Source organism: Accipiter gentilis, chromosome 9 (assembly GCF_929443795.1).
Source record: "Accipiter gentilis chromosome 9, bAccGen1.1, whole genome shotgun sequence".
Classification (NCBI taxonomy): domain Eukaryota; kingdom Metazoa; phylum Chordata; class Aves; order Accipitriformes; family Accipitridae; genus Astur; species Astur gentilis.
The window spans coordinates 42,780,095-42,805,997 of record NC_064888.1 but is presented as its reverse complement, the minus strand read 5'-3'; the positions used below and the strand labels follow the sequence as shown (position 1 = coordinate 42,805,997).

General features: G+C 42.4%; 1 protein-coding gene across 1 annotated transcript; it reads left to right on the top strand.

Annotated features, from left to right (window-relative positions):
* Positions 1 to 353: 353 nt before the first annotated feature.
* On the top strand, positions 354 to 14,033 carry C9H10orf143 (chromosome 9 C10orf143 homolog). The gene is made up of 4 exons (XM_049809905.1): positions 354 to 536; positions 4,933 to 5,073; positions 5,202 to 5,267; positions 8,983 to 14,033. The coding sequence occupies exons 1-4, from the start codon at positions 453 to 455 to the stop codon at positions 9,010 to 9,012; spliced, it is 321 nt and encodes a 106-aa protein (XP_049665862.1). The 5' UTR covers positions 354 to 452; the 3' UTR covers positions 9,013 to 14,033.
* The last annotated feature ends 11,870 nt before the right edge of the window (positions 14,034 to 25,903 follow it).

Here is a 25,903-nt window from a genome sequence, read left to right as displayed (position 1 = left end):
TTCAAAGTGAGAAATAAAGCCTGCCGTGCATCCAACACGCTTCCTACCTGGTGCAGGATGTGGAGAGTGGGGAGCAGGTAAGGTTACCGGCTGTTCGAAGACCGCTTGCCTCCCTTTTCACGCTTTCCTTGCCAATTTAGGGAGCGCTCGGTTAGGAAAACTCAAACTCCCAAAGCCCATCGGGATGACCCACCACCGCCAGGACCACCCAGGCCTCCCTGCGAGCTGAGGTCACCTCATGAGGCGGGGAGCCTGACCGCTGACCGGGACCCCGGCGGAGCAGCTGCTTAATTAAAAACTTTTTCCCTCGCCCGCCGCGGGGCCCCCTAAGATGGCAAACGCGCGGCTGAGGGACGGCCTCCCGCCCCGGGCCCGCCCCACACGGGCGGGCAGCAGCGCCCGGAGCGGCCGCGGGGTTCGCCCGGGGACGGGGAGAGGTCGAGCCGGGCGCCATGACGGCGCTGCCGTTGCCCGCCCGGGGTCGGCGAGGAGCTTTGCGGGCACCACGCCAGCCGGAGCCGGGGGAACCGGAGCCCGTGAGTTGGGGAAAACCGGCGGGTCGGATCGGCCTTCCTCACGGCGGGGAAGGGGGAGCGGCGGGCAGGGCGGCGCAGCGCAGCGCCGGCCGCGGGCTCGGCGAGGCCCCGCCGTCAGCCCTCCGCCATTGGCGGGAAGGCCGTGAGGGGGGGAGAGAGAGCGCGGCGGCAGCGGGGAGGCGGCGCGGCGGTCCCGGGCCTGTGAGGCGGCCGTCGGGCCCGGGGCCGTGAGGCGGCCGGTGCCCTCTGGCGGCAGCGCGGCGGCGGTGCCGGGAGCGGGAGGAGGAGAAGCGGGAGAGCGGGGAGCGGAGGGAGGCGGCGGAGCCCCTCGGCCTCCCCCAGCCCGTCCCGTCGCGGGTCCGCCTGGAGACAGCGGCTGCGCAAGGCGCGGTCTCGTCACTTTAAGTGGAATTCCACTGAACGAGCTTTCATGTTTTCATTATTTCTTTCTGGCTGATACCCTCTTTGCCAGGTGGCGTTATTTACGCTGTCTGTTTTCTGCCGTCCTTGCCTCCGGGACGTGCCTCGCAAGAACGGCACGTTGAGCGCTCTGCGTTGGGCTTCTGGAGTAGTTTTCCATTTCAGCTAAGCTCGTGTGCGTGTGTTTCATCCTAGTAATTGCCAAGCTGCAAAAGTTAACAGGAGTTCCAAGAAAAACTTATCCTGGTGTTCACACTCTCCCCCACCGTTACTTGACCATCCCTGTTCACGTGGGACGCAAGCAAAAACTTGCGTAGTTAGGGGCTAACTGCGTTTATCAGAGAAACCGTTTGCAGAGAAGAACGTCTGTTCAGTGAACTTTCTGACTGTGACTGACAAGGTTGCATGGGAAAGAAGGAATTTCTCTTCCTCCTCTTTTTGAGGGTAGAGAGGCAAACGATAGCTTTCTTCTGGTTCATGAATTGCAGCTTGTCCACTAAGGTAAGCATTAATGAGCCAGTGGTCTGGAGGCCAGATAAAATTCCTCTGACACTCCTATGACGGAGAGCAACTCAGCATTGCTGTCACTGCCTCTGTAGATAGCAGAATACATGAGTCAAGCTCTGCGAGGTAGTTTTAAAGGAGAATTTTCCTTATCAGAGTTCAGAACATTTTCTACGTGGAGTAGCCTAGGCAAGACAGTAGAGGGTGGGTTTTTTCTATAACAGCAGTTGTTATGGTCCAGATTACAACTGAGTCACCATGGCTTAATGCGTTTAAGCGAACAGTTGAGCTGCTGCCATCATGTGCTTTGTCACAGATACAAGGTGAAACACCTACGCTTAACCTCTCTGACTGTTGAGGTGATGCATACTGATCAAATTGCGCTTTCCGTCTTCTAGTACCTGCTCACTGTGGTGCAGGGGTTTCTTAGCTAAATAACTGACAACTATTTTCTATTTTCAACTTTGGCTTAACAGCATAAGCCCGAGTGGCGATGCATACAGGGTGCTTTCCTTTGTAACTCATACAGTTGTTATGCTGTACAGAGTTTTGTGCATTTAAGGTCTAATATCAGAACATTTGTCACTCTTCTTCTGTTTCTGTCCTTTTGGGTTTCAAGCAGTTGCCAGTACTGGGGCTTGAAGTCATTACGAACACTGTAGCCAGCCTTTGCAGAGCTGTTATCTCTGAATCAGCTGCTCAGGGAAGGGAGCTCAGAACTCTGCTCTACTAACTGAAGCAAGCAGGGCCAGACTGATCCCTGGGTTTGGGGAGACAACTATTTTGGAGTCTTAATCATCCCCTTATTTGATGCTGCTATCATGCAGTGGTCCTGTGCTAGTGGCTATTGTAACCAGGAAAGATTCCCTACATATTTTATGCTCTCCCTCAGTTCCTACTGTACATTATAGATATGTATATATGATTTTCTTTTGCTTTTTGTTCATTGACGTAGTTATTTACATATATTTCAGAAACTTGCTTTAGGTTGGAGCTCATTGATGTCGTACTGGTTTTAAGGCATTTGGATTTAAAGGCTAGTAAAGAATAACAGGTTTTCAAGGCTAGAGCTATTCACATGGCATGTTCTGGTTTGAACTGGCCTGCAAGCAACGTTTCCCAGAACAAGGACCTGCATGGACTTCACATTCCTTCTGCTTTCCCAAACTGAGCCGCCTGCACCTCTTTCAGTAGGGAGCTGGGTCCTAATAACAGGGAGCATCTACACAAGGCCATCATTGTCCTTTCCATAAAGGTATGCAGTGGAGCTAAACTCAGAAAAGCTGGGCTGGCTGGAGACCTGTTTTATACCTATACAACAGCTGTTTGTGAAACACAAAACAGAAGCTAGCCTGGCTTTTAAAAATGTGGTAAACAAAACAGAAACTGCTTGTAATTAACAAATTTATAGGAGATCTTTCAAATCTGACAGCTAAATTAAAAAAAAAAAAATAAAAAACCAAGTGGTATTCCATTGCATTTAAGTTAGTTATTGCAATGTAGCTAGTTTTTGCACCAGTTTAATTTCACTGTTTATGAAAAGCAGCATCTGTGAGGCCTTTATCCTTTCAGCATCAGTGAAAATGCATGTGTTTTTCCAGGACTTTCCAGCTGGAAAAGAAAGTTACAGAGTATCTTCTCTGCAGAGACCTGCTTTCTACCTGTTGTAGGACAGTATGTGATTTGCTGTTGCTTGTCTTAAACTACGTTTCCAAGCTGGATGTAGCATGATCATTCCCTAAAAAAGTAGTTATTTTGATGAAAACCTTGCTTGCCTTTTTAGCTCGTTGGTCCTTATTAATCACAGGCTCTTTGAATCCTGTGCTGTGTTCTGTGTGCAGGCAGGATTGATGTATTGATTGTTTCTTTCCTAAGAGAGAGAATTCCAGAGCGTGAAGTCTTCCCTGAACCCAGCCTCTGCTAGAAACTTCAACAAATTGTCTTGGCATTGGTATGATAAGTTTGTCAGCCATCTACTCTGTATGCTGAATTCCTGTCACTGATGCCAAGTATCTTAACCCCCCCCCCCAAAAAAAAATACTTTGAATTTATTTTTAATAAGCCAAATTTCTTCTGATGTATGGCAGTAAGTCATTTTTTTCCCTTTTCTCCTTCATCTCACACGTCTTGCCACTTACGCTGCTGTACCACTATGCTGTACCTTTTAATAAAGGACGAGTTCTTCAGCAACAAAGAGAAGAGAATGTTTTCCCAGTGGAAGGCGGTCTATCTTTAGAGGACCTTCTCAGACTTTTTGTTATTATATTATTCACTTTCTTAGTACAACACATATTTCACTTTTTGATTTACTTCCCATCCAAATATCCTGTATTCCTTGATAGTGTTCTCGTTTCAACTGTTTTCCACTGAGGTTCCTGTTGTATTGATCCATTTTTGCATAACATATTCAAATTTTAAATTTAGTTTCCATGCTTCAATAGCCTGTTAGTTCTGTGGCAACACATCTTCTGCCTGTGAAATCATATGCTTGTGAAAGAGATCGAGTATTGTTATTCCTTAAACAAAGTTTGTTCAGAAAGGCATCAGAAAAAAATTTCAAAAGGATCTGTATCTCTTTGGAGAGTCAGACCCTGAAACATCTGTGTCAGTTTTGAAATTTCCCATTATTCTGTTAATTTGCTGTTACAATTTCAAGGAGCCCCTGGGATTTAGGTAGTCCTCCCATTGCATGGGATAGCAGTCACAGGCCAAGGATACTCTTCTTAAAGTTTTCAGTCGGTGTCTTCCACAGACTTGCATCTTAACCTTACCAGTTCCTAACCTGTTTCCTACAGAGTAGTAAAGCAGTGTTTCTGGGGACCACTGATCTTGTGTTGGGTCGCTGGGCACTGTGAGAAAGACATCCCTGGTTAGGCCAGCACTGTCTCCGGAGGTGGATGCCTTTGATTCGCGGACATCCAAATGTCATTTGGTACTAGATAACAGCTCAGGTTAGAGCTTCAAAGCGTGAAGTTAATTGATTATATAGCAATGGAAGGCTGCGAAAACATGACACTATTCAGAGAGAGATACAAAAATCATTACAAAATATGTCTTCATAGCTGTCTGACTTGGCTTCAGGGTTTTCCTTCCGTTTCCTTGATGTAATTAGTCATTTCACACAACTTCCCATGATCCGCTCCTTTGATAAATGCCATCTTAAATTATACATTAATGGAGGGTGAAGTATGTTCTCTTCCCAGTGGCATTTTATCCCCAGTTCATGCAACTGAGGCACAGAGACATTTAGTGAGATCTGCAGATTTCCATGCTCATCCAGCATGAGATGCAGTGTTAAGTACAAAATTCTGGTGTTCTGGCCTCGTGTCTGCTAGTCCACATTTTACTAACTTACTGTTCTTCCAAATGAATGTGAGATCCCTATCAGTCATAAATAATAAAATCCTGAAAACTGGTATTCAATGGCCTATGGCTTGCGAAGATCTGTAAATATTGCTTTTGATTCTTTCAGAAGCGAGCATGCAAGCCGTTAGAAACCATTCCAAATGAGGCCGATGCTCGCCTCATTGACTGTGCCATGGAGCTGGATTCTAAACAGAAAATCTCCGCTGACTGTGATCCCTGGGCTACAAAGACAAAGCAAAATTCAATGGTATGTTTACACTGTCAACAATATCTGTCTTTTAGAAGAACACATTTAAAATACAATTTATAATAAAATTGCAAATAATTGCCCCCCCCTTTTTTTTTGATGGTGTTGTATGTGTTTTTGTTCATTAGGTTTTTGAAAACCATGGAAGCAGAGGTACTGCCCAGCCTTGCCCAAGATGTATTGCTGGAGAATCTGTAAGTATATTAACCTTCTTTCTGTGACATAAAAGATAGACTTGTTCTTAAGTATTAGATCCATAAAACATAAAGTTAATAAAAACCGCAATTACATTTCTCAGGAATAAAGCATGTAAATAAAAGAAGGCAGATTGATTTAGCATTTCTGAGGTACGCAGCAGAGCACAAACTAATATGTTTCCAGCAGCAGTTGGAAAATATGGAGACTGCGAACACATTTTTCAAATTCACTCTAAAAAGCAGAGTTTAGGAAGTAACTGAAGCAAACACTAACATACAACTTCCTCTACCCCATTTTTATATTGTCCTTGATTTACTGGATCATACTAAAATATTCAGGAATCCCATTCTATCTCCTATTTTTTCCTCTAATTGGATACTTCCTTTCCAACGAGTAGACATGGCCTAAAAATATTACACTGTAGACATATGAGAGCTAGTTTTAAACAAGCTAGCTAAAGAACCAGGAGCAATTGGAGCTCGGCATAGACAACTTGACTTCCCTGAAAAACAGTGCAAGTATTTGGACAGCTGAATAATGCTGACTTCTGAGCTGATTCAGATAGGCTCCTCTTGGTGTCCAAAGCAAGCTGTTTAAAACCCGTATTTTTCTTTTATGTAGGCTGTAGTCACAGCTGTGACTTGGCACCATGTAGTATGCCGTAATATTGCAGCAGTAGCAGTAGAATCTCCCACTAACAGATGATTGTGATCTTAACCACTGTCTTTTTAGCCCTGGATAGAAGGCCAAAACCCTCAAGAGATAACAGCTAGTAACAGTGAAAGAGGTTATGGTATTCCTACAGTTTAGTTTTTCACGCAAATTGTCTAACCAAAGTTTAGGAAGTTTCTTAAATGTATGGGAGCTACTCTTGACTTCTGTTTGCATCCTCTGCATTCTTTTGAACCATCATACAGGATTCCTTACAAAGCCAAAAATGAGGAGAGGTGTGGGGGAATGCCATGCATTTATTCAGAAAGGCTGTGTGTTTATAGCAAAATCTTTGATTTGATGGAATTAATGACAAGGTTTCCATTGAATGCTATGAGGCTGAGGTTGCTGTCATAAGTCAGGAACTGTGACTGAAAAGACATTTACTGTGTCAACTTATTGCTGCTCATCTTTAAAAATAAAATAGAAACCAGATCCAGGGCTGCCTTTAGGAATAAGGAAACTAGTATGACCACATATGTGGATTACCAAGTTTGAACTTTCAGATATGTTACCGTCTTTGGGGACATGGAGAACATCTCGGGGATTAAAAAACAAAAAAGAACATCTTGTGATTAAAAACCAAACTGGCACATTAGGAAGTAAATTTTGTTGTATTCCAGAATTACAGTGACAACATTAGAGTTTGTAAAAATCTTCTATATCAGTGACCACTTAATTTTGGAAAATTATGACTGAGTACAAATACTGTAATTCCAAATAACACCATTTCTGTTTTAAGTCAGATTAGCCTGTTGTTTTTTTCCTATGGCCTAGTAATGAACTTGATAAAAGCCAGATAACTTGAAGAGTCAACATTCATCTCTTCCACAGACATTTATGTATTGAAGTTTGGTTATAATGGATGACCTATTCACTTTTAAATGCTTTTCAGCTACAGCTGTAAGAAACAAGGAAAACGACTTGCTAACTTTACTCGGTGAGAACCAGAATCTCAAAACTAAAGAATTTTTCTACTTGACTGTCCCTCTGTGCTTTCAATATAGAAACTCAAGGTAGTGTTATAAAAATCTGGAGTCCTTGTAGAGCTACTTAGTAGGCTTCTTGCTAAATTAGCCTCATATTGTTGAGTTGAAATGGAAAACGCTTTGCTCAAGGCAGGGTGATTTTAAATATGACTGATTTGAAGCATGATTCTGATTTCCATGATGTACCCTGTAGTGGGGGGAAAAGTTTACTCATGTGTGTTGCAAAATGTCAAATATAAATTAAAGTTTAAGAAGCAACATACAATGTTTGGTAATAGAATCATGAAGTTAGCGTATATATTCAGTTCTCCATTATTTGAGTCATGGGGCTGGAACAATCTGGATGAAAGAAAAATATGGCTACTCTTGCACAGGTATCTTGCTCTTGCAGAGAAGAAGGACTCTTCTGCTCCCAGTTTCTGTTAGGAGAGTTTGCTAGTTTGGACATAATGCCACACAAATACAGGACTAGAGCAGCCAGAACCGTCTTCTGGTATAGCTGAATTTATGTCGTGTTAAGCTAGCACAATCACCCTGATGTAAACGGGCTTGTGTGAGTGTCCTTGCATTCACAGCATGATTCATGTGTAACCTCTCTACCTGTCAACGATGCACTGATTGTATAGATTTGTTAACTGTGTCCTCTTTGGATAATCAATTATTTGTGCGCAGTGACATAACAGATAATTCAGTTAAATTTCAATAAATTTGGTAGGAATTATATTAGTAAATTTTCTTCATTCTTAAAATAATAAAAAGCTTGTACTAAGAGTATAGTGTCTAGTAAGCCAGTAAGAGCTCAGAAAACTTTCTTTAGTTAAGATTTCACTTCAGGAAAACCAGGCTGTCACAGTGATTAACATGCATCATGGAAGTCCTTCTGAACAGCTGAAATGAACAGAAGGGAGGAGCCTACAGATAGCAAGATAAAGAATGTTATAATTTTTTTTTCATAATCAATAATAATGTTAAAATCCTATAAGGAGCTTTATTCTACTGATGGTAGGGAAATTTAAATAAATTAAAACATCCAAACTGGAACAAGTCAAACACAAAGCATATTGGACTGAGAAAATTTTTCATTTTTATGGGTAGTCTTATCAGGATTGTATTTTGCATCAGGAAGTCCTAATACTTAAGCTAATCAGTCATGTGAGGAACTTGACTAACATCAGCCTTCCTGAACACATTTAATTCTGTGTCACTACTATAAGTGCTGTGAACTTCAAATTGTATTTGAAGGCAGTATCACTATTAGGTTTGCTCTCTTAACTTTTAGAGCTCTTTTGATACATTTAATGACTGCCACATGTTTCAGAAGGAATAATAGATGTGTATTAAACCACAGTTTGAGAAAAGAGTACTACTATAGCTGCATTTTTTTGTAAGTTTTCTTTGGACTAATACGTTATTGACTGTTTAGGCAGGGGCTTAGAAGAAGAGGAAGAAGTGGTGTTAACTAGAAGGAAATTAGGTAGGATTTCAGGGCGGGAAGAACACCACCATCATTCTTGAGATTTTTCTGTGTTACATGATAACTAGAGGTAATGCTTTTTTTTGTTCTAAAGTATTACTGTGAATACATTCTTTTAAAAAATACAATGTGATATAAATAAATGAAGACTTGAGTTTAAAATAAAAGTTGCCAACCAGAAAGTAAATTTCTATTCTATCCTCAAAATCTTTAAACATTTAATGGTAGAACAGAATAAGGTATACAAGCATGATGCTAAAATTGTCTATATTCTCTATGGGTATATTTTAACTTCATGTGCAAAACTGGTATCATAACTCAGTCATGGTCCTTATATAGATTACACTGAATGGTCCATTTACTGTCCAAACTTTTTAGTTGTCCACTAGTCCTTCAGGAAAAAAAAGGGGAAGATTTGTGATGCAGTTAGTGGAACTGACAGTTTCTTTTAAAATAAAGTTTGAAAACATATACTGGGGAAAAGACTTCAGTTTTTGATGAGATAATTTTTAGTGACATGAAATTTTGTCATTTCAGGGACACTTCAGTCATATCCTGGGCTTCTAGAAATTGAGAGACGGCAAGTCAGCAGCACTGCTTTTCTGTTTACGTTCTAAACATGCACCTGTGAACCCTGTACAGCTGGATATCTGTACATTCACTCACGGCGTGGATTTGTGTGTGGTATTCAGCATATAGCAGTTTGCTGTATGTGTTACTCTTTTAGTGCACAATGATGGATATCATTGTTTTTACACTTGAAAAAATGCTTCTGCTTTTAAGGTAGCTCGATATATGTTTAAAAAAAATTTGATTTAATATTTTAGGCTAATTAAGTTGATCTGGCCTTTGGCCCAGTCTTCACCTTGGACTGGGCCAAAGGTCATGTTGATACAAGAGATTTTCCTGTCTCTCTTGGGCACTTTCTCTGATACTCTTGGAAACCGGTCCTTGTATTTACACGTGTACAGGGCCTGCAGTTTTAGCTCAGTCCTATATATGCAGGCAGATATGGGAGGACAGAAGTGTCTCCATTTTTAGATGGCTATTCAGCTTTGCAGCTGTGAAGGCCAGTAAAAATCCTGTTGAAACTTATGTTTAAATCCGAAATATGCATCCAATTCAGATATCTTACACATTATACTTCTAGTTTGTTTATAACAAGCAGTTTGTGAATGTGGTACATAACTAATAGAAAAAAGAGTATTATTTGAACAACCCTCTATAAAGTGAAGATGAATAGTAATTTGGAGTCCTCAAAAAGTTGTTAAGATACCATCTGACATTCCATGACTCTGTCTTTCCAGTTATTGTGATATTAGAACAAATATTTTTAAAAAGTCTTGAAGTTGTCATCCAGCATAATTTTATTGGTTTGTCACAAATAATTTCATCTACATTTTGCCAGTATGTAGAACTACGTAATTTTTAAACACATTCATATTTTTAGACTCTTAGGTAGCTGAGTTGTGCTATTTGGGTGGAACACTTCACTGGCTGCTCTGGTTTAGGCAGAAGGGTCCTGAAAGCTCAGAACTGAATGGCAGCATGTTAACCCTCTGCACTGGAGGGAAATTGCTGTGACCTGCCGAAGTTCACAAAGCAAGCAATCTCCACTGTCTGGAGAACTGCTGAGCTATAACTGTGCCCTGCTGCCACTCAGCTCTCAGGCGGAGTTCAACCCAAAACAGATACGGCAGGCATAACAGCATTTGGCCTCTCCTGTTCTGAGAGCAGCCAGTAGCCAGTTTAAATTAAAATGGTAGCTCCGAAGTTGCAAAAATCTAGTGACAGGCTTTTAAAGGTTAGTTTCCCAGTGGGGTTTATCAGACTGCAAAATCCTTAGACAAAGGTTTTTCAGAGTCCTGAAATGCTTCCCATACTGTGTGTGGAGTTGTAGCTGGCGCTGAGTTGACTGCTCTTAAGGAGATTCTTCCTAAATATAGGACTATCATATAAATACTGAATTCAATTAAGTAATAGATAAGGAAATAAGTCTATAAAGCAGACCTGCACTAAATTGGCATATAGACTGTTTGGTTAGGAAAGAATAAGTTTCCTCCAAGCCAATATAAATTTTAGTTACATCAAAAATAAGTATTTTCAAAGAGAAATTTTTCAGACACTTCAAAATTTTCTTCAATCACAAGAACAGTACAATCCCTTAAAAGATCAAATCTCCAAGAAGCACAGCGGTTTTAAAAATTGTATTGTCCCTGTCACCTTGAAGATCTGAAACTCATCTTCAATCCTCCCACTCCCAATGCAGGTTGATGCAAGCAATAGTATCTATCCAAGCTAGAAAGGAACATATCCTCATTTGAAATGACAGTATGATGAGCAAATTCCTGCATACTGATATCAGAGTTTATCAATTAGTGCAAAATAAAAAACAAAAATGTTTCCTAAAGAGTGAAATTTCATATTTGCTACCAAGATAACTAGACCATATTTTGTGGGCAGTTCATTTTCACAACTTTTTCCAACCCTTGTTTTTTAAAAATCCTGCTAACAATGGCAGTCAAAAAAAAGATGCCTAAGCATCAGTCCCTGTGCTGTAAAAGTTGAAATAAAGTAAAAGGCTAAAAGGTATCTGAAAGTTTAGTTACTGCAAAATGACTCAAAACCTGTTATGCTTTATCAAGTAAAATGTATGACAAGTAATGATTAGTAAACAGTGTATGGTCAAAACTTAGGGTATCCAAAGAGGAGAATATCAAAAGTAGACTTGGACTCCATGATGGAAGAGTTTTTTGCTAGAATATATTTGAGCAAAGTAGTATGCCATCATGTTTAAAACACGGAGGATACGTGTATGGATTATCAAACCAAAAGCGTGCTTTTCATTTAAATAATTCAAATTTTATCATGTTAAGAATTCACAGATACTAGTGCATGTATTTCTTCCATTTGCTTTAAACTTAACTGTATTTTAGTGTGGTATGGAATATGGTAAAACATAGAAACAGCTAGTTTTCCTTATGGTCCTCATAGGTTTTGTGCCATGTTCTTTTCAATTCTTCTCCTTTTAGAATAAACATTACTTGGTTTTTGTAAAATCTTATCGTACATAAGTCACAGGACTGGTCATAGTTCATGGCTGCATTACAGGGGCTGATGAACTCATACTAGTGTTCGATTTTTATGTAATTTTTTCATATCAGTCTTCCCATTGTTACTGTACACTGTGTAGGTATTTTATTACGCTGTCCACCCTGAGTCTCAAGATTGTCCTTGGAGATTATTGCATCTATACAGCTGAAGAAAATAGGAAAACTTTATCCTATTTTTCACTCTGTTACCTGCAGTGTGAACATGGGCCTGTTGTGCTTTCTCTACACTGTTAAAAATGTAATGCTGCAGTTTACATCAAGTCTAGCTGATTAGTAGTTATGTTATTTACATGTACACTTTGAACATCTAAATGCTATGCTATAGAAACTAAACTTGAGTAAAATGGTCCTAAGTAGGGTTCTTTTTGTTTGTTTTTAACTATAGCTTTTTGCATTCTCCAGGAACACAATATAGGATATGTCAGATCAATTCCATAATAATATTTAAATAAAAAAAGAACCACCTCTGTTCCCCTACCAATTTAATCTGTTTTGAGAATGAACTCTAAAAAGGGGTGTAGAAATAGATTAGCTAGTGGAAGGTTAACTCCCCTCATTTTCAGCCTATCCCAATTACCACTTTCACGTAGTTATACTGTTGTCAATAAAATACACTAGAATAGAAGAGGAATGAAAAACACTTGGTAGTTACCATCTCTGCTGCATCGTAACACAATTTGTAATGGAAGAGTGAGTATTAAAAAAAAAAAAGGTTTTGATACAGAAATGTGATGCCTTTCTTCCTTAGCAGATTTCTATGAAAACCCGTCTGTATCTTTCTATTCCTTCAGAGTTGATAAGTGTTTTAATTTTTGCATCCCTAACATTTCAGTGTCCAGGATAATCTTCCCTAGTTATTTAGCTGCAAAAGCACCAGACTGGGTCAAATGGGAACACCTAGCAATATCCTATATTCTCTAGTGACTAGTAGCAGGCAGACGCATGGGAAGAGTCCAAGAAACAGGACACGTGCTACATGGAAAGACTTTTTACAAATACAGAACCAGAACCGGTGTTTTATATCAGGTTTTGTTGTGGGCGTCCTTTCTTGCCTCATAGCTAAGCTTTGAACGTCAAATATCACAAATTATGAAAACGTCAATAGTTTCCCACAGTATTTTTTTTTCTTTGCTATTGTTTGTTGATATAAAAAATGTATTGGCTATCAGGAGAATGTTAAACTTGACTTTGCTCTTTTTATTAAGCATTGGAATCTTCAATATTTAAGAAGTTGTTCCTGTATGACTAGAATTCAAGTGTGTGTGTATACTCACACTTAATTTGCACAGTGTAGGGATAGTCTTCCTACTATTTGTTAAAAATAGCAGCTCCCTCCTTTCTGTTTTTCTTGAGTTGGCTTACAATATATAAAAAAAAAAAACAACAGAAACCTTTGGGAGCTGTAGTTCAAGGCAGGAGGCAGATAACTGCCCTGTACCTTTTTATTAGTGTTCTACATTCCTTCGTGTTGCGGGAGGCCGTTAAGTCCTAACAAAAACTTGAACAGATTTTTACTTACATTTCTGGTAATGCTACTGCTGATAAATAAAGTATTCTGGCTAGACGTACATTTCAGTTATATTCTGTCTACAGGATCTCGAAGTGAAATAACTGGTGTTGCTTACTTTGTGAGCCAGGGTTTACATCCAAGGGTTCATTGCTTTGCGGGGCAAAGCAGCACCTGCTGTGGGTGGCTGTGCCTGCTTCCCTGCTAAACGGCTGCTGGTCTTACTCGTTCTGAAGTGGTAGCTGACCTCGCCAGCTGACTAGAAACGTGTTTAGCTGTTTAGGAACATCATTGTTATCCCTGATTTTTTCACAAGTGAGAATGCGTACATTTCTGGATAAACTTTCAAGTGAATCTTTCAGCTAGGATGTGATTCCTTGCTCCATGCTTTCTCATAGGGGAAGGAATGCATTTATAAGTCAGCCAGTATGAAAACAAATTGTAGTTTAATAGTTTACTATATTGAAGTCTCATAACAATGGTATTCTTTTAAATAGATGTACTGTGTTTGTAATTTGTTTCAGGATTTGTCAGTCAGAATCATAAAGCTATTGTGATAGGTACAGATGAATGCCATACAGGTTGGGACAGGTGAATATTTCTTTAAAGCAGATTTGTGTCAAATCTGCAGTGGAACCACAAAATTATTTTTGTAAGACTTTTCTTCACCTTGTATAACTATGAAATTCTGTTTTATTGATAAAAGTTATATACTCTATATTTCCTAATGCTGTGGTTTGTACACAAAATCACCTGAGTGATACTGTATTTACATGTATATAGTAAAATAGGCACATGGTCTGTTTTTAATTCAGGTTAAAATTATATAATCTAATATTTTTAACTTTGTATTTTGTAAGTTGTTACTTACAAAAGCAGAAGCATTAAACACCACTGTGGCTACAGTATGAAACTGACTGGTTTTGTTATTCCATTAATAATTGAATTGCATTCTGCAGACACTAAGGTATAAAGCTAAATAAAAACTGTTTATAGTTTGCGTTATATAGAGTTTCATTTGTGCGGTATAGCCCACACAGTGTTTTCCCCCTCATGGGCCAGATGTATGAATGATATGCAGAATCAGTATTTTGAAACAAAGTAATTCCTCTACAGGTTTGGTTTAATAGAGAGTTAAACATTAGTATTTTTCAACTGATCCCTCTCCATCTGCGTCTCCAGATTTTGTTTTTCCTCACCTAGTTGGAACACCGGAGGATCAGACCTGAGTTCTGGTGGATTTCAGTAGAAACGTAGGTGTCTAGATACCTTCCTGAATCTAAACTGTGAGCTCCTTCAACTATTGCTTTATTTAGATTATCATTTTGCTTCATAGCAGTGTGGTTTTGAAGCAAATCCCCCGACCACTGCCACTTGCTGCGCATCCCTACAGTTGGTCGCGCAGTTTCAGTGCACACGAAATGGTTTCTTTCAAAAGGAGTCTGCCCTGGGACCTCCGCTCCAGCTGCATGTCAGGTTCTCCCCATGGGAGCCTGAACCTTGGGCAGCTCCTGCTGAGTGCAGGAGGCTAAGTTTAGTCCAGCGTAAAACCTCCAAACTATGTGCGGTGTAGGTGCCTTAACAGGAGCTGCTGCGATAGACTTCTCACCTACCGGATCCAACTGCGTGCTGGTATGCTCCTAAGCTCGGTTGTTCTCCTCTTCTTAACCCAAAAGAGAGTCCGTTGCCTTGTGCTCTGAAGGTCTGCTGCTGCCCGAACCCTTCCTGAGCCTCGGGACGGCTGGTAAACCCCAGACAGGGTGCATGCTGCCCTTCAAAGCCCTTGCCTTAACTTGCCATTTCTGCAAAAATCATCAAACAAGTTTCACTTCATTTTTTGAGAAGTGCACGTTAACTTGCTTACTTGCTTGCATTGATTTCTTTCTGGAGAAAACAGGTTTTAACTGTCTGCCTTGGAAAAGTCTAAGCTGGGCCATGCAGGAAAGGCTAACGGTCCTGGAGCAGGAACGATGGACCTCAGGACAGCAGTATTGAAACAAAGGGCAGGAGAAGGATAAAGGCGTCATTTTTTGCTTACTTTTTTCTTTTCTTCTTTTGTCACCTATTCTTACATGTATTGAGGGTGAAGTAACTTTGTCTATATATAGATGAACAGGATTTTAGCTGGTTAGCATTGTACGTACATTTTGTATAAAGGTAAGCAGATGAAGCACAAGACGAGAATACATCCTGGTTTGATGTCTGGAGTAGCAAGAAGCAGAAGACTGAATAAGAAAGGGGTTGGGTAAATGTAATATTGATGAAAATAATAAATATATTATCTATGTTACTTAAAATTTTTGTACTAGGTTTAGTTGCTTTAGACTATGGTACTAGCATTCACTTAACTGTTCATTTGATGATAATTACACATCGACTTGTCACCTTGACTGCCAAAAAAAAGACGGAACAACAAAATTTTGAGTTTAGTATGTGGGGTTTAAAGGCAGCCTGTATATGACTAACCATGAAGACAAGAAATTTATACAACATGTTGAAAATAATATATTTAAAATTAGTGGTGTTTATGTCTAAATTAGTTGGGAAAACTGTATTCATATTAAAACCTCAGCAGCCCTCCTGAGAACCCCGTACAATGCTTCCTGGGAAAATAATATGATATCCTGTATTAACAGATTAATAGTCACACATTAATAATGCTTTTTTTGCCTTGAGTTCTGGCAGTAGGTATAAAATTGAGTTACACCTTGACATTTTATCACACATGAAACTTCCACGCAGGATAACTGCCCATAAACACCACATATGCAAAAATGTACATATTGCTCTGAGAAGCACCGAGGGCTTCCATTGCTGGGGGACAGATGTTTTACTAAAGTGACCGTTACTGAAAACTAAAGTCCACAGGTAGAGTGGGAAATGTCCAGCGTCAAGGGGCACCAAGACTCGTCCGTTGCTCTGTCTTCCCGAGTTGTTCCCAACTCTTTCACAAGTAAGCAAGAAAAACATTGGCCATCTTGTTTTCTTTTTAAACACATACAAAAAGAAAGAAAAAAAAAATCCCAGGCAGATCAAATAGGCATTCATGGATCTGAACCGCATCCTCTGTCAAATAATACGTCCTCACCAACTTCAAAAAACCCATTTGCCATTCCATGACAACATACGTGTTAAGGTCTTTAAATTGCGACCTCCAGATCTGAACACATGATGCTTTGTTCTTTGCTGTAATGTACCACACTGCATTTCTGAATCTGAGTTTTCAAACAATAGCTTTCAGAAAGCTAAACAGCAACTTGCCTGGTGTTTGGCTGCCCCATGGGATACGGTCCCTGCTAATACTAATGCGCACGTGTTCAATACACGGTGGCTTATTTAGCACTAGGTATATATTGTGTTAGCACCTGAAGTCCATACTATTTAATGCCATTTGCTTTGTAGAATCAGGTGTAGCGATATTTGTGCATGATTATAGTGTTGTTACTGAAACAATATAGAAATCACTGCATGATATTTGCTTGCAACACAGGGTGTCATTCATGAGTTATACATAAATGGCAGCTTTACATATTTAAAAGGAACATGGACTGCTTCATATCTGAAGTATGTTTCCCAGGAGATAACACCACCATTTGATCTATTTTTGATTAAAATGTAAAAATTAAAAATTAAATCAAATGGTAGTATAATTCCTTTGGGAAAACATACTTCAGTTATGAAGTATTCCCCATAGTAACCTTGAGAATCTTACAGCTGTATTGTCTCATCTGTAGGTGGTCTTTTTATGTCTCACATAATTAAAATGAATTGCTGTTAGAGAACCCATACTACTGCATACAGATTTATGAACCTTGAGGCACCTCCATTCACAGACAAACAGTGATATCAAAAGCTAACTGTGCAGATACACTGCATCAAGGCAGGTACTGGTAATCGAGATGTTTACTGGGGAGCGTTACTTACCTCTGCCCTGAAAGGGTAAACAAGGAGCGTACTGTAAAACGATATTGCATTTCCAGTAAAGAACGGTGTCTAAAGAAAGATAGCGTACAGTACAACTGCATTATGCTACACTTTGTTGTAGAACACAGTAGTTAAAATATTCAAAGAACGTTTTATATACTAAGGAATGGCTAATATGTCACCAGAAAAAGATTGTGAAATTGGATTTACTAGGAAAATGTGCTCTACAGAATCTAATGCAACTTGTTTATAGCAAGCTGCTTTATCAGACTGACTCACAATATGGGAATGTATATTTGATAAGATTAGAGAGTAGTGGGGATCAGAAAAAATAAGACTATAGAATTTGCATTCGCATTTTCACATATCTGAAGGACAAAAATGTCATTTATTTTTTGTTTGGTTTCGATTCTCTTAGTCCTGTTGATGCTATCCATAACAATGACTTGTGACTATGCACTCTGTTCAGGCTGTAATTAAAACTTCCATAACATACATTTCAGTAAAAAAAAATAATGGATGGAGTGAAATGCTCGGATTTAATGTTTAAAAAGAGAAAAGAAAAAATTTCTAACAATGAAAATATAAAGTCTAAGAGTTCCATAGTGCCTTGTAGAAACATTTTGTAATAAGCAGCAGGAGTGTTCAAATTTCAATGTAATACTTAAAAGAAAATGTCTCTGATCTTTGAATTTCTTTATAGAGGGGAGTTTTTCATGTATAATCAGACTAAAATCCTCCTGTAATTGCACAGTGAGAGGCCTGTGAAGTTTCAGGAAGGCTGCAGATGGAATACAGACCTGCAGAAGCAAGAAGATTTTTCCTGATCTACGGAGCCAGCAACGCGAAATCAGCCTGAGGTTTCCCTCCGCGCGTGTTCGGCATGGGATATCTCTCCACCAGCTGTGTTGCCACCTAGTGATGGCCAGTAATGGTTCCAAGTAGGCACGACGGTTAAATATTAAGAGCAATTACAACGAAATCGTCTATCTCGGAACATTAAAACAGCAGCACGCAGTTGGTGTTGTACTTTCCCTTTCCAGTTGTTCAAGGTCTGCAAGTCCGTCTGCGCTGGAGTCCGTCCAGCTCCTTCTGAAAGCATCCCCCCCCCCCCCCGGACTGAACCTGTGCTATTAACGTTTACCTCTTAATTACATTAACATAAGCACCCACACTGGAGCGACTAGAGCTTTGCACTGTGTATAATCCCTCTCCTCTCGTATCCTCACACTTCACCAGAGGTCCCCTCGCTCCCACCTCGGCAGTAGAAGCAAACCGGTAACGTATGGCGCGGTCCCGGGCTTCCTCGGGTGTACGGGAAAATCCTGCCTGCTGCGTACCCCCATCTACGCCAGCAAGGCGTGATACCCCCCGGCAGCCTCAGAGCTTCGCCCTTGGTCAAGCACAAACGAAGGGAAGGAGGGAGAAAATCTCGATGTAACCTTCCCTATTTCCGAACTGAAATAGCGGCGCTCAGAGCCGCTCCGCAAGACAGCAGCAAATAAAATCTAAGAAAACAAGGAAACCGGCGGAAAGTTTGAGAGAGAGTGCTCGAAGCGGAAAAATGAAAACTGCAGGACTGCCTTTCAGGTTTCCACAGCTACAAAGGACAAAATGCCGGCTGTGTGAGAAAGCAGAACCCTCTCAAACTAGTAAAAAAAGGTCACCCAAAACATTAGTAGTTAAGACCTTGATTCTGCAAGTTACTTCCCAAGCATGAGATTTGGATCCACCGAGTTGCTTGGTTAAACACCCCCTGTTACGAATTAGGCCTTCATTAACAAAGAGATGTCAACGCCTTCTCTCTGCTTCTCACTCCTGTCCTAAGCCAGGCTTGTCCATACCCTGGGAAAAACAAGACGCAAGCTTAGCGGAACGCGGGTATTACACCACATTTCACGAGGCCGACAGCAAGGCAGAGCACAGCTAAAATCCTCCGAGTGCCTCCCAGCCCGAACCCAAAGGCTCCCTCCACCTACAGACGCCTTCCCGAGCATCGGCCTTCATCCCCACCACCCTCGTCTTCACACCCACGAGGAGAGGAGGGAGGAATCCATCCCCAGTTCCTCAGCGCTCGCTGCACCCAGGGCTGCCTCCAGCACCCTGCTGGATGCCACTTTGTTCAAGTCTTGAACAAAGGTATTTTTTATCAATGTGATATGGTGCCTTTAAATAAAAGGAAGTTATCTGAACCCAACACCTCTGTCTAGAAAATGCCCAGTAAGTGAAAGATGGTTTGGGTCCACGATTCAAGAAGCTCGCAAAGGAAAGAGTCTATGAAGCTTTTAAAATGTTGACTTCTGAGCAAAAGCCAAGAAGGAAAAGAATTCAAAAGAGTAATCTTTAAAAGGGTTTGTAAGAAAAGGGAACTAGATCTGTTGAGTTCTTTAGTAAAGAGATGCTATTTCACTGAAGAGCAGATAATTTAGAATCGCTAGTAAATAACAGAATTTAGTAAATAGCAGAATTTTGTCTGCTTTTAATTGCCAGGGTTACATCCATTTGACAATTTTGTTGATGATCACGTTGAAGCCATTCCAATTCTGTTAAAAGCCAAGTCACAAAATCCTGCTCTTTACAAACTGACACTTTCTCAGTCTTTATATGCAGCAAATCACTTTCCCAGATCAGAGACTGCGACGGTTATTTTAGAAAAGGAACCAGAAGTTTTTCTCTCCCATTTCTTGACAGAAAGTGTTGCTATCTAGGTTGAAAAGCAGTGGGGGGATTCGGTTTTAGTGCCAGCCATTATGATGAGGAATTTGGGATTTTTATTACTGCTGCATTGGGCACAGCTGCGGAGGGTACGCTCCTGGAATAGCCTGTGGGTTAAAGACCTGCTTTACTTGGGGGGATCTTTCTGAAGCCTTATGGCCCACCGAGGGCTGCACATGCACAAGATACAAACATGATGAAAAGACCACTCGGTGTTGTAGGGGTGGGAAAAGAAGTGCACCTGGGACCGGGCAAGTGGCTTTAAATAAAACTTTGGTATGAGAGAGATGCTTTTTTCAAAACAAGCAAAAGAATGGGTTCATATGATAGCAATCATTCAGGGTACTGCCACAAACATGGCACGAGAGTGGAAAGGAATCAGTGTTTTCATGGGTTTATGCTGAAGATGGTGAATGTCTTCTTTTGCCGTCACTAAGTCTTCAGTAATTCAGGTGTAGCACATGTCTAGACCTGAAGGGACAGCCAAACAGCAGAAGCCCTGTAGAATTTCAGAATAACTAGGTCCAAGCAAAATGATCTGTTTGGAGTCCGCCTCTTGATGTAATTTGGACTGACGCAAACGCAGAGCTTAGTCTAACTTTCTGGTAGAATAGCATCGGCAGGTAAAGCAAGCTCCGTGGCTTTACAGGTTTTGAAGAGCGGATGATTCAACAGCAGTATGAATAAATAATGAAAGAAACAGATTATAAATTGTACTTCCTTATTTGAAAGGACTTGTCTCCCGATTCGTGATTATAAATGCGTTACAAACTTCGGGTCATTTACAAAATAATAGAACACTTTAAGATTACCCTTAGCTTTATGTAAATGTAATTTTAATATTCTGTCTTCATTAATTATCTAATCTTGGGAGCAAATAAACTACTGACACAATTCTGTAGCTATTTTGCCAGCAGGATTTCCTTTGAAGTCGGTGGCAGTTGTAAGAGGAAGTGGATGACAGGACCGAGCCTCACCATCACTTTTAGAAGAGGAGAAACTTAAACAGCAGCTGAAAATCCAGACTTTGTATCAGCGCGGAGCTATTTCTGCCCTCCAAGATATTCATTAGTGCAAGAAAATAGGTGGCATTTCATTCCCACCGCTCGGCTGTCGTGCTCTCGTCCCGGGAGCGCAGGAGGGGGTCGCTTCCACCTCCACGCGGTTTTGCGCGACGCGCAGCCCCGAACGCAGACCCTGCAGCGTTGGGGGGGCCAGGTTCCCACCTGGTGTATGTCTAGAGAGGGGTACGTACCTCAATTAAATTTGGCAGTTGCGTCTAGGCGAGACCGTGCTCCGTGGAGCAGTGTAGCGCAGGCAAATGTCACCCACGGCCCGGACCACAAGCGTCACGGTGGCAGCCCGGAGCCCTGCTCGCCTTCCCATTCCTGTGTTAATACAGGCAAATTAGCCCTGGATGTTTTCTACTTTATTTGGAACTTTACCCAGCTATATGCATATAAATGCTTATATTAAAAGGAATTCATTAATAACTCATACTTAGTTTCTTCAGTACAAAAAGAGCAAAATCAGTACATCAGATAGAAAGAGTAGAGTTCAAAATTACCATCTACAGCCCAATCAGCAGTAGGTCTGCTAATACTCCCCTTAGAGCTCATCAGCTGAGACAACAGATTTCAAAGTATGAATTCTGGCATTGCACAACCCCAGGGCTATTCATTACATTATACAGTTTCCCGTCTGTTTTATGAAAGGTAGAGATGTATATTACAGTAGTTTGCAGGCTATAATTTTCATTAATAATCTGATCCATGTCTTTAGATTATTTTAGTAATTACTTCACATAAAAAGACTACTGAGTATGATTACAAATATGTCTTTGTTTTGATTGTCTGCTTTTGTGGTGAATACCAGATGTCTGAATTTCTTGACTTTGTTTAACAATATAAATAATGTTCACTGAGGTTTCCAAATGCCTCGCTCTGACCCCAGGAGTATACAACTTAATAATACAACACTCTAATAAACTAATCTGCAAACTGTTCAAAGTTCAGAAATTAAACCTTATTTGCATACAAAAAAATACATCAAAAGAACATTAAGGGCCAAATTCTGTTCTTTTGAAGATCCACGTGCACGACTTGCAAATTACTGCCGCCTTCCATGCGGCGAGAAGAGCAGGCAGGACCGGCGGCTCTGCCCTTCGCCTCCCGCTGCCGGGGGCTGCCCGGGCCAGGACCCCTCGCCGCTGCCTGGACCACTGCTACGCCTGGGCTACGTACGCCGCTTTGCCTTCCCCTCGCTCCATTTTTACATACCCAACGCGAACTATTCCACCCTTCCCGCTCGGAAAAACACGTGCGGCTGCGGTAATAAAGAGGCCTTATAATAAAAGGGCCGTACCGTGGGTGACCGTACGGCCGGCCGAGCGCTTCTCCTCCACCGTGCAACTGGCTGGTGCTACCGCGCAGGTCCCCTCGGGTTAGCCTACGTAGCCGAAAGAGAGCAGAGACCCGCGGGTGGGTTGCCCGGCCTCTCCGCCCGCCTGGTGCGGACCCCCAGGCACCACCGCCGGGCTGCTCTTCTCCTCCCAAGGGGCCGGCCGGAGGAGATGGAGGGCAGCAGGGCTGGCGGATGGACGCTCAGGCCCATCTCCTCCCGAGGCAAGGCTGGTGGTACACGACGAGTAACTCATCGTTGCCACCACAGGAAGGAGCTCAAGCACCGCTCGTGGAGCATCGCTCTCCGCGCTCCCCGCTACCTGGGCTCTCCTGTGCGTATACAGCTCTATTTTCTCTACTCTGTTTTAATTCTTCTCCTGAGCGCTGCCTCTCTCTCTGCAGTTCAAACCCTGCCCGTAGCCGAGGGTCCTCGAGGAAGCTCCCGCTGAGCAATGTCCTCTCCTCGCTCCGGCGAGGGGAAGCTACGGGGCCGCATCTCGGGACCGCTGGGGAGGAACCTCGGTTCATACAAGTCTCCTTTCTGCTGGAAACCAGCCCTGCCTGACGCTGGCAAAGCCGCCTACAAGTACCTCGCTGTATCTTCCAGGAGCAGGCGATTTGCAATTCTGAAAAGAGTTCAAAGAAGACATTATGTTCTGTTTTATCTAGAGGGAAAGTGCAAAGTGTAACCTTTGCCGGGCGCTGTCAGCTGCAACAAAAGATAGGCTCAAATATTGATCAGCCCTTCATAAAACTAGCGAGGGCTCCTGATCGCCGGCCTCTTTCGACATCTGGCGAGATGCTGCGCGGCCGGGTCCTCGGCAGGCAGCACCGGCACGCTGTTGGGTCGGAACCGCATCCCTGCCGTGGGAGAGGGAGCAGAGGACCGGCCGGAGAAGGCACAGCACCACCGGTTTGATCCGAATGAGCTCTAACCCCTGCGAGTTAGCAACAACCCTTTGGCCATACCGATAACTCAGCCACCCGCTCACCAGTGCGAATATTCAAAGGCAAATGTCCGCGGCCCCTCTCGCCCGGCAGCCCCAGGGCTCTGTGCAAAGAGCCCCCTCGTTTGCCAGGGACCCCCACCCCGGCAGCCCCACAGCCGGGTGCCAGGTGAACTGACACAGCTTTTATACCATCGCCCCAAAACCCACGATGCCCACCCAAACCCACCCCAGCACCAGCTCCAGCAGAGCAACCTTCTTCGAAGTGCAGGTGCCTCGGTGGAAAACGGTAGCAGTAAACCACTTGGGTGGATAAATTAACAATCTCTGGGTGCTACAAAGGCGTCCCTCCCGTGCTTGCCCTCCCCGTCGCTCACCGTTTCCCATTTTGCCCTCTTTTGGGGGCCTGAATGCCGCGCAGAGGAGCAGGATGGTTTGGGAAGGGGGTTCCTGGCAAGGGTGGGCACTGGTGGAGGGGATCTGCTCCTCCCGGGCAGGGGAGCAGGCGCCAGGGCCGAGGCAGCACCCCCGCTCCTCCAGACCCCCTAAATTCAGAGCTTTGAACACAAGGGTGTGCGACACCGGGAAAAGCAGCCCAGAGGAGCGATGCGCTCCCGGTCCTGGATCCCAGGGAGATCACACTGCTGCAGCCGTCCCAGTTACCCTTTCTTTAAGAGCCGATGTTTCCGAACACAATAAACCAGTAAGCCAGTGAGGCGGCAGGAAATGCACATAAATTTGATGTCGGTGCATCATTAGCAGGAGTGAATAAATCCCAGGCCAGTGGTGCTGCACCCCTCCTGGATACGCAATTATGTGGGAGATGAGCACCTGGAGTAGAAAACCAACCAGAAAGTGGTCGGAGTTGATAATTTATGAATGGAGAGAGCGTTTTGTGGGGAAGCTCTCCTGCTTCCCCAGCAGCATAACCTCTGTCTTTCCTGGATTTTCTTTCCACCTGCGTTTCCTCAATTTGATGCTGGCTTCCTCAGCCAGACAGCGGCAGCCCGCTGATTACGAGTCGGGAATGACAGCGCGCATCTATCCTTGCCAGGAATTAAGTCCATAGAGTTTCAACATTTTTTCCAACGAGCTGCATATAAATATTCAGCAGAACGTGCGAGGCAATAAAATCTGCAACGTTCCCCACCCGGTGGGTCTGGTGGCAAAGGTGGAGCTGAGCATCGCTGCTCTCCTGCCCGGTAATGAAAGGGTTTCCAGCCGCTCGCACTAACTCCCAGCCGGTACACAGTACTGTCCTCTCACCGTTTACGTGATACATTTATATTCAGGTTGCATTCCTTCTCCAGAGCTGATAAGAAATAAATTTAGAAAATGTACATTATATACATCACAGGCTGGGCAGGATCGCTTGGAAGTACAAGTACCTGGGCTAAGGCTTAAAGTCACTGTAATCTATTAAACTTACTAACCTATCAAACCAAGAAATAAAAGTGCTGCGACCTACCAAAGAAACTCAGGTGCTCAGAACTAGAGGGTAACGCTGCGCGCATCCAGGGGGACGGTGCCCAGCTCTGGCAGCCACATCAGCATCTCTGTTTGTCACAACAGGCTCTGCCGCTGCAGCGCGGTGCTCTTCCCGGGCTCTCGCCAGAGTAAATACCCGCGGTTACACGTGTTCAAACCTACACGCTTGTCTCCGCTGTGCTGGAAAACTTCAACACTAATTGCTTGCGATTTTTGGACTGCCTGGAAGTGCAAAGCGGTTTTCTTTAGCTTTGCTAGTTCCCCCGAAATTGAGAAAATAGTTGGAGTTTAAAGATAACGCTGCTTTCCTTTGCTCAAAAAAAAAAATCTATGTGCGAGAGGACGGCATCTGCTAATTCGGCAAAGCAAAGGGCAAGAGGGTCGGTCGCGGTGGGCGGCTGCAGAGCGGCACAGAGCCCCAGCACAAATACCCATGGCTGGGTGCATGTGAGCACCCCAAAAGGCTTCCCCAGAACTAAATGTGATCATTTCAGCCTCATGTCCTACTGCCAAATACATTTTAGCAACTTTTCTCAGGTATACATCTAACAAAAAACACCATCTACATGAAAAAATGCTGCTCCATCCCTTTGCTGTGTTCCAGTCACCTCTCCTGCTGTAGTTTGATGCGATGAAGTATAGAACACATGCAACAAAAAAAAAGAATAAAAATAAAGCAGAGAAATGTTTTTTATGTAAAAGTAAAATTTGAATAAAAGTACGTTCACAAAATACATAAGCAAATACTATATAGTCTTTGGTAAAAAAATACCACCCGATTTGTTACAAAGAGAATTTTAGTTCCAGTACATCACCAAAGGGGACAGACCTTTGTTTAGGAAACTGAAGAAGTACAAATGCAAAGCAAATTAAAAAAAATCAATTACTTAAACCAAGGTTTCTCACTTTTTGATTTAAATCATGATTAAAAGCAGTTACTTGACTCACTGATTTAAATCAATCCACACCATCTCTCTCAGATGATCTCAAGCAGTTAAATAAGAAAAGAGAATATCATCAATAACCCATCTGTGTCACAGATGAGAAAGCATCCCCGTGGGACCGCCTTTCCCCATTTTTCATGTGGTGGTCCCTAGATTTTCGAGGAGCGGCACAAGCCCAGAGGAAACCACAAAAATGCAAGAGTTTGTACCTGCAAGTGTGCTATAGGAAAAAAGCGGCGAGGGCTCGCACAGCCAAGATGCAGAAAAGACTGTATGTTTCCACCCCCTAAATACAGTCTAAAGCATCCTTAAGTGGCACAGGGGTAAATTACGTGTTTCACGAAAAAAAATTTTTTCTGCGGATGCTGCCACTGCTTTGGAAAAAAGTTGATGTGAATAAGGAACAGGGCTGACGCTC

Coding starts and splice junctions, on each gene's coding strand:
- C9H10orf143 (XM_049809905.1), top strand. CDS start 453: ATGACGGCGCTGCCGTTGCCCGCCCGGGGTCGGCGAGGAGCTTTGCGG. Junction 5,074..5,201: donor AGACAAAGCAAAATTCAATG/GTATGTTTACAC, acceptor TTTGTTCATTAG/GTTTTTGAAAACCATGGAAG. Junction 5,268..8,982: donor GATGTATTGCTGGAGAATCT/GTAAGTATATTA, acceptor TTGTCATTTCAG/GGACACTTCAGTCATATCCT.